Source organism: Echinops telfairi, unplaced genomic scaffold, assembly GCF_000313985.2.
Source record: "Echinops telfairi isolate 266 unplaced genomic scaffold, ASM31398v2 ScPeMD7_7472;HRSCAF=8510, whole genome shotgun sequence".
Taxonomy (NCBI): Eukaryota; Metazoa; Chordata; class Mammalia; order Afrosoricida; family Tenrecidae; genus Echinops; species Echinops telfairi.
The window spans coordinates 5,175,511-5,193,543 of record NW_022111376.1 but is presented as its reverse complement, the minus strand read 5'-3'; the positions used below and the strand labels follow the sequence as shown (position 1 = coordinate 5,193,543).

At 46.5% G+C, this 18,033-nt stretch overlaps 1 protein-coding gene across 6 annotated transcripts in view; it reads left to right on the top strand.

The window, feature by feature from the left end:
- Nucleotides 1–18,033, top strand: part of MTMR1 (myotubularin related protein 1) — a 42,825-nt gene that overhangs the window by 16,156 nt on the left and 8,636 nt on the right. For 3 of the 6 annotated variants that reach the window (XM_030889018.2, XM_045285466.1, XM_045285465.1), the window contains 10 exons: nucleotides 246–299; nucleotides 3,917–3,992; nucleotides 8,661–8,755; nucleotides 9,087–9,194; nucleotides 10,365–10,466; nucleotides 10,803–10,886; nucleotides 12,960–13,109; nucleotides 14,005–14,193; nucleotides 16,141–16,326; nucleotides 16,714–16,920. In XM_030889018.2, the coding sequence (XP_030744878.2) occupies nucleotides 246–299; nucleotides 3,917–3,992; nucleotides 8,661–8,755; nucleotides 9,087–9,194; nucleotides 10,365–10,466; nucleotides 10,803–10,886; nucleotides 12,960–13,109; nucleotides 14,005–14,193; nucleotides 16,141–16,326; nucleotides 16,714–16,920 (1,251 nt within the window). The remainder of the gene's footprint in view (nucleotides 1–245; nucleotides 300–3,916; nucleotides 3,993–8,660; nucleotides 8,756–9,086; nucleotides 9,195–10,364; nucleotides 10,467–10,802; nucleotides 10,887–12,959; nucleotides 13,110–14,004; nucleotides 14,194–16,140; nucleotides 16,327–16,713; nucleotides 16,921–18,033) is intronic. The other 3 variants (XM_004715605.2, XM_013007972.2, XM_045285467.1) reach the window with 1 other exon arrangement.

Below are 18,033 nucleotides of genomic sequence, written 5' to 3'. Positions count from 1 at the left end.
CTCTACCCCAACACAAAGGCAGAGTAGATGCGCCACAATAGGCCGTGGACACTCTAGATGGCCTACACGTGATTGCCTTAACTCCCAGGGGCAAGTGGTGTGCGTTGCAAAGCCGTGAAAGGTGTGTCGCGTTTTACATGCTGAGAGTCTCTACAAAAGAAATTCTGTCCTTTCACCTGTCTTGTTTGCACGTGTCTCTCTCTCCCTCTTTGCCTTTTCTTGTCCATGCCCCTGGTGCTGTGCAGGAGATTCAGGAAGAACACAATGGCTGCCCTTCCGAGGAGGCCCAACCTGAGCAGGTGGCAAGTTCTACGTATTCATCTGTTTGTAGCTACCGACTCTATCTAGAAGCCATTTCACAGTAGAGTTCTAGATGGTCAGCGATGCTTTCCAAATGCTTTCACCACTACACTTGTGTCCTCATGTCCAAGTTTGATAGATTCCATGATGACATTATTTGCAAAAATTGGTTTATCCAACATTTTATCAAGCAGAGATTTGTTCCTCTGTGCTGCGTGGTCTCCCCAGATAAGGTTCTTGATGCTGACACAAACTAACAGCCCCTGGTGCCCGCTGCATACAGAGGTGCTTCGCAGAGACTTCGAGGGGGTGGACTTGGCTTTATGCCAGTTGCGTGGTCCATGCCCAGCACAGCCCCTGGCCTCTAGGAGGTATTTGTAGACTGCCTTTGTAGGAAAAAGAATCACGGGTCAGATACTGCCAAGTGCCTGCGCTTTGCTCAGTCCTGCTACAGACCTTCAAGAGGCTTCAGCAGCAGCCCCCTCCCTCAAGTTTACACAGAAACAGACTTAGTGATGCCAGTAACAAAAAACAGCTCCCCCCATCCCACCTCACCCCCAGCCAGCCTGCCCTCCTGGGTGCTCTTGAAGCCCTCCAGGCTCACTTGAAAGCCAACTGCTTCTGCTATGCAGGCATGCTACAAAATCTCCACCAGGTGGCTTAGATTTGGAGAAATGGGGGTGGGGGTGGGGTATCAGCACTAGTGATGTGGAGCGATGGAGAAACCAGGGAGCCGTGGAGGACATGTTGAGGGTGCTGATGGACCCCCGCTGGACGCAGAGGGTGGCTAGCAGGTGTGGAGGCGATGCCTCCATTGGCAGCACTGAGCAAAGACAGTGAGAGGATGGGTATGTGCCCAGCTGGGATTGAACTCACGAGCAGATCCCCTTCTCTGGCCATGCTGTGCATCAGTTGGATAAATCAAGGGTCAAATCATGTCCTGTGCAACGTAGTTGTTGCAATAAAAGCTTCATGTCACACAAGCGTGCGTCCCCTCTCCTAACACAGCTTTATAAAGGGAATCTACTGTACTCACCAAAAATCCGTCTTTAAAAGCTCTTTTCTTAAGCTCCTATACTCCAGCTAGCTATATTTCCTTAACCCAATGAACCTCTTATGGGGGAAAGCAGAGAAATACAACCTTTAAAAAAACAAAAATGGTTTCTTTGTTTTATTCTGATAGTTTATCATCTGAAACACATCTCCTAGACTCAGGTACTATGTATGAGGGGTTTCTCTCACTCACCATTTATGTCTCACCAAACATGCATGCTCAGAGGATGGTACAGGGTTTCCAAGCCAACATGCCATGGCCACTGGGAGAGAAACATGCGCTCTTCCGCTTTTGTCTCGAGAGCCTGCAGTTTTCAGAATGGCCTCACTCACAGTGCTTTCCCATGCACAACACTATGGCGAGTCCTGGGTTGAAGGCTTTAACATGTTTGCTATGAAGCTTAAAGTGAGCACACCCCTCCCCCTACCTCCAGAGTCAGTGGATTAAAATAGTTTGCTTTAGTAAGTATCATATTTTAAGGGTCTCTCCCCCTTTATTTTTAGCTACAAGTTACATTCGGATTAAGGGATTTAAGCCTATATAATAGATGAGAATACCTAGCCACTAACATAAGCTTTTGCAACATAGCATTTGAAGGAATCTCCAACTCTGCTATCAATTGAGCTCACTTGGTAAACAGACCATAAAATGAGGCACTAATTTCAAGGCTATAAATTAAGGACAGCAGACTTTGAAATGAAGGCTTTTCTTAAAGCTGATCTTCCTAAAAACTAGAAATGTAAAAGCTGAAATTTCATTGCATGCTCTCCTGAGGGAAAGAGGTCTTTCGTATCAGATTGAGTATAGAAGTGGACGCCTCAGTGGCTCTCCCTGGCCCTTCACATGTGTGTTCTCTCCCTGAAGTCTCTTCAAAGCCAACCTGAAATAAACACTCCAAGCTGAACACCTTGTTTAGAGGTGAAAAGGGAGCCTATGTGGAAGGATTCAAAATGTGCATATTTGAGCCAGCAGGCACGTGGTCCCTCCCAGGAGAACTGACATAAGGTGGGGGCGGAATGGGGGAGCAGGGAGAGATTCAAAAAGTTTATGGGAAAATGGATTGGAAAGATCATGGAGTTTTCTCTGGAGCTTTTTGAAGCCCTTTCATGTGTACCCCTAATGAGTATTTAGCTTTGTATTCAGTATTGCTATTTGTATTTGGAATTTTTCTTATAAAATTTATTTCAATTTATATAAATTGACCTCAGTCTCTTTAAGGAAGCTGACTGAAATCCTTGTAATACCGAAAAATAATGAAGAGCTTGTTATTTTTTTGACGTTTCAGTTAGGACTGCCAAAGGCATCGATTGTATGCATTTTGGTTCAGTCACAGAATTGTGCTGAATACCGAGTGTCACCTGACCTGAGCCACTGCTCCCAGCCTCCCGAGGCTGGCAGGCGACCTGGGAGGAAGCAGGGTGATCCCTTGTGGATACGGTGTGCATCGCCACACGAAAGACCCAGGTCTCGCTCCTTTCCTTGAATCCAGGCTTCCCCCTGCTTTGTTCAAAAAGAAGAGCGGTGCCCGTCTCTGTGGGAAATGCACGCTCTGTGCCACATAGTGGAGGCATTGCTGGGGTTTTGATCACCCTATTTTTCACTCTTGGCGTGTCCTAGCAGAGAGGCCAAGGAGAAGGTGACCGCGTTACCTAGCTGATCTCAGGCGGTGGCAGCACCTTGGATGAGCCCCGAGTTCAGGCTCCTGCCTCCAGCCTTGGAATTTCCAGAGCCCCATTTCCTCACCACCTCTGAGGTGTGTACACACACACACACACGTGTACACACACACACACACACACACACACACACACACACACACCTGTTTCACTGTAACCGACTCTGCACAAAGTAAACAAGCCCCTCCCTAAGGTAATGATGGAAAGGCTGGTCTGCCAGCTGAGCCTAGGCGCCTTTGTGGCCTAGCCTGGAGAACATGCAGAAGCCCACCCTCCACATCCCCTTGGGGCCACATGCACATGCACACATACACATACACAGCTGGCTGCAGTGCCAGTTGGCTCCCTTCTTTAGATCTGCTTGTGGCCTGAGAGGAGGGTATTCTGAGACCAGTGAGTTTGAGTTAGAGGTTTCCCAGCCATCATCTCAGTGTGGGCTCACCAGGAAGCCTAAGAAAGCCGAGCCTCCTTTGATGATGAGGCAGATGATCCGCCCGCCCTCGCCTGGGCTGGGTCACTGCTCCAGCTAGGTCAGCACGTGCATCGAATGTGGGTTTGATTTGTATTGGTTTCCCGCTCAGCAGGTAACCTTTTTCTGACCCTATTTCCAAATTCTGGAGGCACCTGATCGCTGTCTGTGTAATGATTACAGTATGTGCCATGTCCAGCCACTTCTGTGTCCGTGCTTTCTAACCGTGAGACGTGAATCGTGATAGCACTCAGCTAGCCTCTGCCGCATGGTGTTCTGTGATACTGAGCTTGACATTGTCGTGGGGTGGGGGAAGTACTGCATGCTTCTGTCGCCTCGTAACCAGAGCACAGTTCATCGCAGGAAAGCAGGTGGAAATGAGATTTACTCTTGTTTTGGTCTGTTTGTTTTTGCCAGGCTCTCAGGGATGGGAATAAGCTGGCACAGATGGAAGAGGCTCCCCTTTTCCCAGGAGAATCCATCAAGGCCATTGGTAAGTTGAGTGCGCAAACTTGCGAGCCACGGGAGGAAGGTCTGTTAGACCAATTTAATGAAGGGAAAATGGACTGGGGCCCGTGGGCATTATCAGTGTTTTCAGGGCCCTGAAAGTTAGGAGACTGTGCAGATGGCCCCTGCTTACCCTTTGCCTTGGCAGAAAAAGCCAAACATGAACAGTTTGACCAATTTGGCATATCCAGAATGGGAAGAATCCCAGGGACAATCCCTGGAAGAGGAGGCTGGGCAAAGGCGGCATGAGTTAAGTCAGAAGTCTGATGCAGGAGACGGAGTTTGGGCAGGACTGTAGGAAAGCGACACCCACAGTGGTGCCATTAGTTGCCATCTTTGAGCAGGGTAGCGCTGCTCAGAACCGTGCACTATGCCTGAGGTTTCCTCATAATGTTACCTGTTCTAGCTCTCTTTGTGGTTCACCGTAACTTAGAATTGGAGTCTGTTGCAGTGCTGGGCCATGACTGAGCCAAGCAGAACCATTTGGCAGCCCTGACAACTTCTAAAAGACACAGTTTGGGGTCTTGTTTGTACCTGGGGGCTGTCCGGATAGGATCACCTTCTGCGCTGATTGGACAGCAGGTGGCAATACCAAGAGAAGAGGTGCCTGGCCTTTGCCTGATGAAACCGTCGCCATGCTTTCGGGTCACTGCTCTGGGAATCCTTCACTGGAAGGACAATGAGTCCATAGAAACCCCATGTCACATGTATCTCACCATTTTCAGACCTTGGCAAAGACATTCTAGATGCCCAAATGCCGATTTTAGTGCCAGAAATGGGCATGTGTTGCCACCTTGTATTCTCCGAGTAAGGGCGTGAGGTCCCCCACATGTGTTTCAGCAGGGACACCATTGTGCCTTGGTGGTGGGAAGGGCAGCTAACTGGGCGTGGCATTTTCCTCTTTCCAATTGCTGGGTGGATTTGGGCGGTCAAGTTTGCTTGGCTGAAAGCTGAGGTGGGCCCCTTCGTGTTGGGTGTTAGTCTCAGAGGATGGTCACCTTTGTCAAGAGTGCTTGAGACAGTCTCACCAGAACCTCCAGATAACTACTCCTGCCCAATGTCCTAGTCTGTGGCTCTGGGCCCTGCTGACCACACCTTTCCTCAGGGATTCCTCCCTCCTGAGGGTCTTCCACTAACGTCTCTCATTGAGCCTTCTCTGGGAAATCCAGCGCCACCCTGGGCCGCTTTCTGAATGATGTATTTACAAGAAGGGAATTTCTGACCTTTACCAGAGCAGTTTTTGTCAGGCCTTTGAACCGGTTCAGCCCAGTTCAATCCTGGCCAATGAAACAATACCAAAACTGACCTGAGTTGTAAAATTTTTGCTGAGCCAGAATGCTAACCAGAATGGGAAAAGTTACAGATACAAAACCTGCCAGAAACGTACTCTCCCTTTTAAAAAACAAGGGCTGTATGTGTGTGTATGTGGCATAGCTACTGAGTTGAAAGGAGTGGTGCCCCTCTCAAAGATGGTGACATCCTTGGGATTTGGGTTGTCAATTCAGCTCTGCCTCCCCATCCTCACTTCTAAGGAGCATCTGGCTGTACTTCCTCCTACATAGATCTGTTTGTTCGTCAGATGCTACATGTCATCAAATGCTTTTTCTGTATCCATTGATCTAATCATGCCTTATTTTCCTCTGTAGGCGTTCAATATGGTGATTGATTTCACTTCGTGATGTTAACTTTGTTTTCCCAGGATAAACTGGTTGGCCATAATGTATTATCTTGTATACATGTTGTTGGATTTTACTTCCGGATGCCCTTTAGAAATTTGTTCATCAGGGACCCCATGGAGTGAATTGAGAACTAGTCTCTTCTCCAGAGTTTTGGGCAGAGTTTTCATTTCTTCCTTAAATGTTTGCTGCAATTCACCAATGACACCATCTAGACCTGGAGTTTTCCTGGTGGGAAAATTCTAACTACAAATTTATTTTGAAAATTAGTTTTTCTTCTTGGCTGAGCTTTGGTAGTTTGCATCTTTCCAGGAATCTATGTAATCAAATTTATTATTTCCTGTCTTCTGCTTCCTGTGGTTTTAATACATTCTTTTTCTAATCTTAAGATGGAAGTGATAGTGACTGGCTTGTTAGCTTTGCTGTGTTCGACTATATTGGCATTTAAATTCCCCCTTGCATGCTGCTTTGAGGGAGCCCTGGTGGCACCGTGGGCTACGTGTTGAGCTGCTAACCACAAGGCCAGTGATTCAAACGCACCAGTCATTCCATGGGGACAAGATGAGGATGTCTGCTCCTGTAAAGGTTTAAGTGTCTGACACCCTAAAAGGCCCTTCTACCCAGTCCTGTAGGCTTGCGGTGAGTCAGGCTGGGTTTCTAGTCTCATTGAGTTCAAAATACCTTCAAATTCCCTTTTTGACTTCTTCTCTGACCCGTGGGTTTTTTATCAGTCTGTTATTTAGTTTCCACATATTTGTGACTCCCCAAATTTTTTTCTCATGTTGATTTCTAATTTCATTCCCTTGTGGTCAGAAAGCATAGGTTTAGAACACAAATCCTTTTAAATTTATTGAGTCTTGCTTGACCCCGACTATGATCTCTTGGTAAACATGCGGTGAGTGCTTGGGAAGACTGTCTGTTGTGCTGTTGTTGTGGGGAGTGGTCTATAAATGCTAGTCTTGCTGATTTCTAGGGCTTTGTATCAGTTATGGAGAGAAGGACTTTGAGATCTCCAGTTTTAATTGTGAATCTGTCTATTCCTTCTTGTGGTTCTATCACTTTTGCTGATTTTAATTTGCAACTAGTGGATATATAAACATTTAGGATGGTTATGTCCTTCTGATAAATTGATTCCTTTACCATTACGACATGACCTTTACCCCTGGTAATATTCTGTATTATACTCATCTGATCGTAATATAGCTTCTCCAACTTTGTTTTCATTAGTATTAGTATATTAGTATGGTATACATAGTTCCTTTCATTTTTACAAGCTATATGTTTCTTTATGCATAAAGTGGGTTTCTTATAGGTCATATACAAGGGAGCTTCAAAAAGTTCGTGGAAAAATGGAATCCAAAGATGATAAAATTTATTCCATGAACTTTGGGGTGAACCCACATATTGTTGGTTCTTACTTTTATATCCAACCTGACAATCTCTACATTTCACTCAAAATTTTTAGATCATTTACATTTTGTGCAGTGATTTAGATGATAAGATACAAAGCAACCACTATTGACCCTTGTTCTTTTCTTGGTTGGTTGGTTGGTTGATTTCTCTTTTGGGTCTGCTTTTGGTTTAAAAGATTTTAGGTTTAAAGATTCTGTTTTATTTCCTGTATTTGCACATTAGCCATAGCTCTTGGTTTTGTTATTATAGTCCCTGCTTTCTCTCTCTAAATGAGGGCAGTCTGTCTTTAAGTGAAGCCACTTCATGTACAGGAGAAGTATCCCACGGTAATATTTTGACATATCTTCCTCTCAGCTGTAGCCTGTCGTCAGCATGCATTTTACTTTCCTACGGAAACTGTAAACTCTACACTGTGGTTATTTTTGTTTAAGCAACCAGTTGTCTTTACAGATACTGATGGTAACAATATCTTTTCTTCCCATGGAGGCTCTTCCTGGCCCCCTATCTGCCACTCTTCTGGCTCATGCTCATGCTCCTCTTGCCCCTTTGGTCCGGCCACATTGGTCTCTAACAGTTAACATACAGATGCTGCCCCCATGAGTGGTGCTGCTCTCTCCTCCCCTCCCCACTTCACTTCACCTTTTCCTGCTAAGCTTCATTGATCCTTGTCTGAGCTTTCATCCCACAGTGTCCACATTATTCTTAGAGCATTTGGAACATGGCATTCTTTATAGTGTGTGGCACAAATCACGGAACAGGAACGCTATCTTGATTCACTGCATTTTGCCCAATGCCTGGCAATAGGTGGTGCTCAGTACATACTGAGTTATAGAACAGTTCCAAGGAAGTGTTTGAAAAGTTGGCTGAAGGGCAATCACTCCCTTTAATTGCCTTACCCAGACACATCTGTCACTGCATAGCTTCCCAGAAGGGAATGAGTCTTTTGGAAGAGTGAAGATGATGTATCTTAGTGGCAGGTGTGACCTTCTTCCAAGATTCATAGGAATCAAATATGTGCAGCACTTGATTGGTATTAACAAAAAGAAAAGAGAAAATTAAATGGAGGCTGGTAAGGAATTTAAAGCAAAAGGTCTTTTTCTGCCTTGTTGCAGTGGTTCCAGTTTCTGTCATTTATCAAATGACCTTTGGGGGGTCCATGAAGCTGCAGTCTTTAGCTGTAGTTTGTTTTCAATAGCAGTGCTTTATAAAAGTGGTAACTCGGGGTCCTCTGAATTTAATTAATGTGTTTTTTAAATGATTCATTTATCGCCCTGAGAAGTATTAACCACCTGGGGACAAATAACAAAATTTAACTTCTTATGAGACCTATTACTTAAAACCTCACTATGTAACAAATCAGACTTTTTTCATGTTTTCAGATTTTATTTGAAGACTATTCACCAATATGTCTTTAATTACAGTCAAGTCATAATTTGGCACAGTTCCCTAACTATTAAAACTGCTAGAAAACTGGAATCAGGGATAGTGATTTGGAAACTCCTGTTGGGCTTTGTTGAAGCACACATCCACAGCACAAGTTGCTACTTGGGGACTCTGTCTTTTAGTGAAAGACGTCATGTACATCTGCCCGTTCCTGGGAGCAGTGAGTGGCACCCTAACAGTGACAGACTTCAAGATGTACTTCAAAAATGTAGAAAGGGTAAGTGTCAAAACGTTCAGAAGAGTCTGAAGGAGAAAATCAAAGGGCCTTTGAAATCCCACCACTCAAAGATAACCAGAGGGTGAGGTGAGTATTAACATGTGCACATTTATCAACTGATTTTTGCCCTTGGGGCGGGGAGGGCTGTGCAAGTACCTGTTGATCTAGGAGGAGAATTTTAATTGTAGTCTCGATATGTTCGTCTTGAGCTTCTTAGCTGGGGCCAAAGGGAGCGGGAGATAAACAAACATACTTTTTACCCAGTGAAAACTTCCATATGAAAACTGTTGACTGCCATCAAATCGACAACCACCCTCATTTTCAAACCTAGGACCCACATTTCATCCTGGATGTTCCGCTTGGAGTCATCAGCCGAGTGGAGAAGATTGGCGCGCAGAGCCATGGAGACAACTCTTGCGGTATAGAGATTGTGTGCAAGGTATAACACAAACACCAATAGTAACTGACGGGACAGTCAGCGTGGCCTGTTCTCTGACTCATTCTTTCTAGACAGAGTAACTTAAACTGTAAGGGTTCAGATGTTTTCAGAACAGAGAACCCTCCTTCCAAATTTTAACCCCAACAAATTCAAGCCATCGTAGAATTGTTGAAGTAAGTCTTGTGGTTTCCACCAGCATTCCCAGCTAACGCAGACCCATAAGCTCAGTGCTGATGTCAGCCTGTGTGCCATGAAATTTAACTGTGAGCATCGATCCCCACCTTTTGCCAGTTTGCTGCACTTTTCTTCAGAGTAGTGATTGCTCAAAGCCTTTCCTAAAGGGTCAACAGCAATCTTTAACTTGTGTGTGTCAAAAACGTGGCCATGTTTCTTGATCGTGTTGTTAGAATTTTCACCTTGAGCCAGGCTCACTATCGGTGGGGTCGCCTCATGTAGCCGCTTCAGTCATGAATACTCTTTGAAGAAATGCTCTTCTTTGAGATGTGTTAGGCCCAATGACTTTACCTCAGGCAATGGTTTACAAAAGGCGAGAGCTTAATACAGCCCCCAGGAAAGAGCTCCTGCCTCCAGAATGGTTAAAGATCCTTCTAGCTTGCAGGACTGGGTTCCTGTCACTAATCGCATCAGCCCCATTGAGTTTTGCCCCTTCTCTCACTGTTATAAATGACAGCTCCAGCAATACCTTCTTCAGTTCCCCCATTAATATGGCTTTACTGTGTCGCTGGTCTTCTTTCTTTTCAAATCTCACACAGTGAAAGAAGAATGAGACGCTTGCGTGTCACTAAAGGGAGCGTAGGCATGACAAGGTTGAGAAACACTGCTGCTTTAAGCATTGGCCGGGGAAGCAGTGACACCACAGGTGTACCCACTACCTTCTGGTTTCCTGCGACAGTTTCTCACCCGCTGCCATGTTCCCCAGGGTTCCAGTCTCCTCGCTTCCTTTTTTTTTTTTTTTTTAACTTATTGCCTTTTGTTAGTTGGAGCGAGATAAGAATAAAAAATAAACCAAGAAACAAAAAATACATATAGATGTGTGTGTGTGTGTGTGTGTGTGTGTGTGTGTGTGTTCTGCATCAGCTTGTGGAATGGTGTTTCTCCTAGATACTTCTGTACACATTGAATACATGAGTTTCACTAATTATTTCACAGGATATGCGGAACCTGCGACTTGCGTATAAACTGGATGAACAGAGTAAACTGGGGATATTTGAAAACCTCAGCAAACATGCGTTCCCTCTTTCCAATGGACAGGTAAATGTACCAAATGAACCGCCGGGCCATGGCTGTGTACGGGTCCAAACATCTTGTATTTCACTAGTCCTCTGCCTCAAGGCCGCCCTTGGCTCTGTGTTTTCCCTTTTGGTAGCTAATGCTAGTGTGTTTGAAATTGCTCCATTCTTTGTGTGGCGATTAAAGAAAACTGCCCGTTGTTATTTCGCAATTTACTGATTGAAAATCAGTTTACTGATGCACTCTGTTCAGATCCAAATGCAAAGCTCAACAATTGAGGGTGTTGATGTAAAATACAAATACTGACTTGCATGTATTCTGTGTTGCTGGTTTTTTGTTTTGTGTTTTACTATCCAGATGCTATTTGCATTCAACTACAGAGAAAAATTTCCAACTAACGGCTGGAAAGTTTATGATCCAATATCTGAATATAAGAGACAGGTAAGGTATGATACTTATCAGACTGAAAAGTATAGGTTGGGCATCTTGTATTTTATTTCACTTTTAGCTTATTATGAATTGGGTGAAGGTTTACAGAGCAGTTCAGTTTCCACTGCATAAGTCATGCACATTTTGTTTCATATCATCGATTGTAATCCCCCCTATTCCAACATCACTTATTCTACTTCCCCCAGGTTTCCATACCTCCTCCTTTCCTAATCCTTCTGAATTTGGTCCTTGAGTAAGTGCTGCCCTTCTCATCTCAAATGATGGACTGTGGTGAGGTGTGCAGATCTCAGTGGGATTTTCTGAGTTTCAGTTTTACTCTTCTAGAACTGTGTCCAAGGGCCAGTCTGTATCCAATCAGCTAACTTGGTCTTTGGATGATTTTCAGTTTGTTCTACATTTCCCTCCCCCTCTACATAGGGCCTCTGATGTGATCCTTTTCAGAGTTGTTGGTAGTGGTAGCCAACCACCATCTAGTTCTGATCTCAGTGTTGTGGAGGCTGACTGTCACCTGTCCATGAATCCATTGGACTCATGGTCTCCATGTGCCTTCCATTTTCTTCATTCTTCTGTTCTCCAGACAGGAAGAGACCAGTGTTGCACCACAGATGGGATGGCTGCTCATGACCTTTTAAGACCCCAGACTCTACTCACCAAAACAGGGCGTAGAACATTCTTTGTGGACTATGTGACGCCAATTAACCGTGGTGTCCCCTGAGACTATGATCCTGAGTCCCCAGGACCCAGCAGCTCATTCCTTGAAGGTGTTTGGCTATGTCTCAGAAGTGTTCATTGTTTGCTCCCCCACAGTCATGGTCAGTCCACTGTACAAACTTATGTATACAGTCAGGCTTATGTTCCCACTCACCTTCAGCCTGTATGTCCAGCCTTATATGTAGTCATCGATCACAGTTGTTGCAGGCTTGTGTATATTTCCATGTTTTCCTCTGCTCCCTTGAACCCTTGGAATCTTCCCAGCCTCTTTCTCTGCCTGCATCATTTCTGCCACCCTCCAGGTTGAGGATCTTTTCAGACTTCTAGGCTCTTTAACTGTGAGAAAATAAATGTCTAGTCCTTCAAGCCAAAACTAAAAGAGACGGCTAGGCATGTGATGGAGAAGGGAGCCTGATCAAAGCATGTACATGAGTCTGACTGACTGAGGTTTGGCGTCCTTCGTCTCCTCAGTGCTCTCCACCCAGACCTTTCGCTGGGCCAGTTGGCTCAGCCTTTGTCCAGAAGGTGAGTGGGATACAAGGACAGGGATTTTGAAACCGGATCTGCAAGATGGTTTTATACGAGATGTTCTGGCAAAGAGTTGATGAGTAAAGATGGAAACCAGTGGCCTCAGTTTGATATTAGCCACACAGCGTGAGTAAATAAGCTTTCCCGATTGCCCCACTACTAGGGACCTCTTTAACATGTCATCAGTTTCCTGTGATTCCAAGGAGACCTTCTTTCTATGGCATTTGTCTCTACTTTGTATTTACTATAGGAACGTTTGATGTTGTAGATATTTGTAAGAGATCTCCTTTTTTTGCCCTAAAAGACTGTACTTATCCTTAAAACAGGCTCTCCTTATTCTTACATGAAAGATAAGATACTGAATTTTCAAGACTCACCTCACCTTCTGGTGTATAATTTTCATTTTTCAGTTGGGTCTGGGAATTGTCATGCGTCATTAAAGTTTTAGAAATGACTAGGAAAACAGGGTAGGAGCCCTGGTGGCATCATGGTTACACGTTGGGCTGCCAATCACAAAGTCAGCAACTCGAAACCACCAGAGAGGCTTTCTACTCCCACAGAGTTACAGTCTGGGAAATCCACAGGGACCGGCCTACCTTGTCTCGTAGGGTCGCCACGAGTCAGCATTGGCTCGATGGCAGTGAGTTTGGTTAAGAAGAATGGGTACATAACTATACTTTTAGACTTTTGAGGGGTAAACAATGACAAATCCTAAATGGATTTTAGATGGAAATCAGAAATAGGTGTGGTTCCTGCTTTGTACTTTTGGAAAGACTTACAGTCTGTTTGTTTTCCTTCTTGCCCTTCTCTTCAAATGCTTGTCAGGGTTTGCCCAATGAGAGTTGGAAAATATCCAAAATCAACAGTAATTATGAGCTCTGTGACAGCTACCCTGCCATCATTGTTGTGCCAACGAGTGTAAAAGATGATGACCTTTCCAAAGTGGCAGCCTTTAGAGCCAAAGGCAGAGTCCCTGTAAGTAGCAAACACTGTCACTGGCATAGAAATGTCTACTGGTTTCAATGTAGCACGGGGAAATGCAATCCAGACAAGACATGAGTGAACTAAGAGCAAAGTAGGCAGACCAGCTTAAAGATGTCAAAATACCTTTGGTCCCATGGAGCTTCCTCACTGTAAACCGCTTGATGCGCCGTGGCGTCTCAGTACAAGGGTAACTTAAGATTCATGTAGTTGGCTGTCAAGTTCTGTCCTCAGAATATAGTAGAGATGAACCAAGGAGCCAAAGGAAAGCATCGGCAAGCTGTTTCTGCGACAGCCCCATCCCCGCTTTCAACGAGTCCTCCTGGAGGCAGTACACACTGTCAGATGCTGAGTACAATGCTCTCGCAGCCTGGGAGGGAGACTATCCCAGAAAGAAACCAAGAAGCCTGCAAGGAGTGAATGCTTGTTGAGCCCAGAGGATGCAGCTGGTCTAATCCTGAGTCACTGGCCGCTGGAAGCAGATGGGTGGCTTAGAGGATCAGCTGTAGCTTGTTCTCCCCTGCCATATCTGGCATTCTTAAGACACAGGAGGTGTTTCTAAATGACAAGAGAAATCTATAACCCATGGGTCAAATCGGGATAAGGCTAGATTTCAGTAAGTTCCTGACTTAGTACTGGTTTTACTATGAGCCATTGAGTTGTTGGGGATGAGGGGATTTTAAGACTAGTCAGACTTGCTTCCATTTGACCCCAAATGGAGAGTCCCTTGGCCATGAGAACATTGTGATTGCCCCAGCCCTACCCTCACCTTTGAGGACTATGTACAGGAAAGGCTGTAACTGAGCAGGAAACCGATTTCTACTACATAGTCAGCAAAGCTTGTACTGTTTGAGGAACTAGACTAATGATTGTGGGGTCAAAATACTAGGTGTTGTCGTGGATCCACCCAGAAAGTCAAGCAACAATTACCCGGTGCAGCCAGCCACTTGTGGGGCCGAATGATAAACGCTGCAAAGAAGATGAGAAATACTTGCAAACCATCATGGATGCAAACGCTCAGTCCCACAAGCTCATCATCTTCGATGCCCGGCAGAGCAGCGTGGCCGACACAAACAAGGTGCGTCCTGCTGCCCACTCTTGCACTATCTATACATAGGCGTGCTGTGCCAACAGCCTGTTGAGCCCTTACCCCCTGCAGGAGGAGCCCCTCACCCCCCCCCCACTCCAGAGCAGCCTGCAGCTAGCGCTCCCCATTGGTACTCACCAGGCAAACACGTTTACAATCTGTTGTCTGGAAGCTGCCAAAGGTCCATGGGACAAATACTCGTCAGAAGATGGAGCTCTGGATAAAAACCAACATGAATACCTAGTCTGTAATGGGCCACAGAGAACAGGCGCCTGGAGCTCTCTATTCAGGCAGGAGAGAGGGGAAAGGGGACCCAGCTATGTCCTTGCTGGAGCGTGGGGGTGGAGGGGCCTCAGAAAAGACAAGCACGTGGTGGGAGAAGACTTGTAGAAGAGCAAGAAAGAGAAATGAGTGATTCTGGCATGCTGTTAGCCACCTGACCCCGAACCCCCAAGGCTGAGCTGACTGCAGGAGTAGCAGGGCTAGCCCCAGCCCTCTGGGGGAAAAGAAAGTCAAAGGCTGCCTGAGAGCCGACCAGTCAAAGGAAGCGGGCTCGGGTTCTCTTGAGGCCAGACCGAATGGCCTGCAAGGAGCTCAGGGCTACCAATACAGTTCGCTCCAGAAGGCGCCATGAAGCCTCGTAGATGCGTTTGAGTTGTTTTTTTTTCTTTTCTAAAAACTGTTTTATTGATATATAATTCACATAACATAAAATTCAATAGTTCAATCTTAATTTTAAAAGTTGTGCAGTTATCATCACAATCAATTTTAGAACATTTTCCTCTTTCTTTTTTTTTTTTTCTTTTTTAACATTTTATTAGGGGCTCATACAACTGTTATCCCAATCCATACACACATCAATTGTGTAAAGCGCATTTGTACATCGTTTCTCAAAACATTTTCTCTCCATTTAAACCCCCGACATTAGGTCCTCATTTTTCCCCTCCCTCCCCGCTCCCCACTCCCACATGAGGCGTTTGAGTTTTTGGTTTCCTTTTTAAATCGAGGTAAAATTCACATAACACCACTTTTACCATCTTCAAGTGTACAACTTTTTTGCCATCCAAGTGCATTTATGAGGCTGTGCTACCGTCACCCCAACCAGAAACTCAGGATCCCCAGAGCCCTACGTCCTGCTGCCCTGTCCTCTCAGCCTCGCTGGGCTCTGCATCTCCCGTCCTAGAGAGGGATTGTAAGTGGGCTCACGCTCTAGTTGTCCTTTCGCGTTGGCGGCTTTCACTCAGCATAGGGTCCTCAAGGCGCATTCACGTCTCCTTATGGCTGAATAACGTGCCGTGCGTCTGGCGAGACCACCTTTGATTACCCAGTCACCCGGTGATACTCTCGGCTGCTGGGGCTAGGGCTTCTCCAGTCCCTGCTTTCATTTCTGGGGTGTGGACCTTGGAGCGGAATTGCTGGGTCACACGGCTAATTGGGTGTTTCATTCTCAGAAGGGGTGTCCCAGTTTCTCCACATCCTTGTCACAGACATGTGGTGAATGTTGAGCTCTAGCCGAGACGAGCCACTTCTGGGCAGATTCTGTGCTAAGATGGCCACTCAGTGAGCCCCGTCCCCCTGGGTTGTTTCATTATACAAGGAGGGCTCCCAGAATTTCATCGGCACATTCGTTTCATTCCATTTTCCCACAGGGTTGTTTTTAATTTAACCCCCTACAAAGGGACATTTTTTGGTTTGGGTTGGTGGTACAGACCAGCTTTTTGGTTTGGGTTAGTGGTACAGAACCTGTGCACACCGAATGCTTCTGGAGTGGAAGCCCAGGGCAGACAGGCTTCCAGAACTGAGGGTGGGGACAGTGGTCGCCGGATCTGGCGTGGTGGCGGTGACTAGTCTGTAGCTGCTAGCCCTAGGCCACCCAGCGCAGCAGCTCCACTCAAGCTCCGGTGACAGTGACAGCCCCCATCTCTCTGGTTGGAACAGGCCAAGGGTGGAGGGTACGAAAGTGAGAGTGCTTACCCAAATGCCGAGCTCGTGTTCTTGGAAATCCACAACATCCACGTGATGAGAGAGTCCCTCCGGAAGCTGAAGGAGATTGTCTACCCATCCATCGACGAGGCCCACTGGCTGTCCAATGTGGACGGGACGCACTGGCTGGAGTACATACGGGTAAACAGCCAGGCTGCTCTGCACTGTGGCGAGCAGGGGGCTGAGTGTGCATGCCACCTATCTTAGTTTCTAGGAACAAGAAATGAGCATCTCTTTGGTCCGGGGTGTGGGGTGGGATGGGAGGGAGTGGTGGTGGTGGTGGTGGTGGTGTGTGTGTGATTTACAAGGCAGAAACATGAGCAGAGACACTTCAGATCAGGTTCTCAAAGCGTGGGGGAGGGGCCTTACGGAAAGCCCCCTACTTCCTATGAATTGCATATATAAGCAATGCCAATGCTTCCTGTGATCTGCAGCATGTGTCATCTTGTTTACCGGCCTGAGCTTCCCAAGTGCTGCCCAGAATTAGGTGGTGCTGTAATCGGAAGGCAGTGTGTCTGCTTGTCCTAGACGCTGCTCGCTGGGGCTGTTAGAATCGCTGACAAGATCGAATCGGGGAAGAGCTCAGTGCTGGTGCACTGCAGCGACGGCTGGGACCGCACGGCCCAGCTCACGGCCTTGGCCATGCTGATGCTGGACAGCTACTACCGGACCATTGAAGGCTTCGAGGCGCTCGTGGAGAAGGAGTGGATAAGCTTTGGCCATCGGTTTGCACTGGTGAGTTGAGCCGGAGAGCTCCCCCGCCGGGTAACAGCACACACCTGAACTCACCTAAGTGCTTCCTGCTTTCTCTCAGGCCTGCAGCGCCATCTGAGAGTGCTGCAGCCCCAGTTCTCTGTCCCTGGCCACGCACCCTACTGGCTCATTCTCCCCTAGTAACTATCGTTTGAAAACATTGAGGTGCAATCCACCAAACATAAACTTTGCCATCCGACAGTGCACACCCCAGAGGCTTCTAGTACATCCATCATGGTGTGCACCCACCACCCCTGTCTGCTTCCAGGACATTTCCAGCACCCCCGAAAAGAAAGCCCCAAATCCATCAAGCAGTCCCCCTCCCACTCCCCTTGGCCCCAGCCCCTGCCAAACATTTTCTGTCTCTGGATTCACCCAGTGATTTGTAGTGGGTTATGCCTTGCTAACCGCAAAATCTGCAGTTCAAAACCACCAGCCACTCCACAAGAGGAACATGAGGCTGGTTATCCACAAGGGCGGTTCTACCCTGTCCTGTACAGTTGTTATGACTCGGAATCGACTTCACAGAAGGGCGAGTTTTGAGACCTTTCCTTTAAATTAATCAGGCAAAAAAATAAATTAATCAGGCAGCATGTGCCTTTTGTGCCTGGCTGCTGTCACCTAGCATAGCATTTTCAGAGACTGTCCACATCCGAACCTCATTCCTTTTTGTGTGTCCATTGCCCTGTGGGGCGTAGGGTCCTTATGAGTTGGGGCCAAGTCAGTGGTACCGAACAGCAGCAGCTGTTGCACTGGTAGACCACATCTTATTTATCTGTTCACTGGGTGATGGGCATTTGAGTTGTTTCCATGGATTGTCTGTGGTACTCGGACCTCGGTGGACATTGGTGTACAAGCTTTAGTTTGAACACCTGTTTTCAGTTCTTTGGAGTATATATCTGGCAGTGGAATTGCTGGGGCATCTGGTAAGGCATGCTTGGGTTGCTCCTTGGTGGGTTTGTGTCAATGACAGCCATTCCTACTCAGCCAGGGCAGTGGAACTGTTGAGGATCCACCTGAACCCTGCCCAGAAGTCCCATCCAGCCTGCCTTGGAAGAAGTGGGAGGCTGGAGTGGCCAAGCATGTCCTGACGGG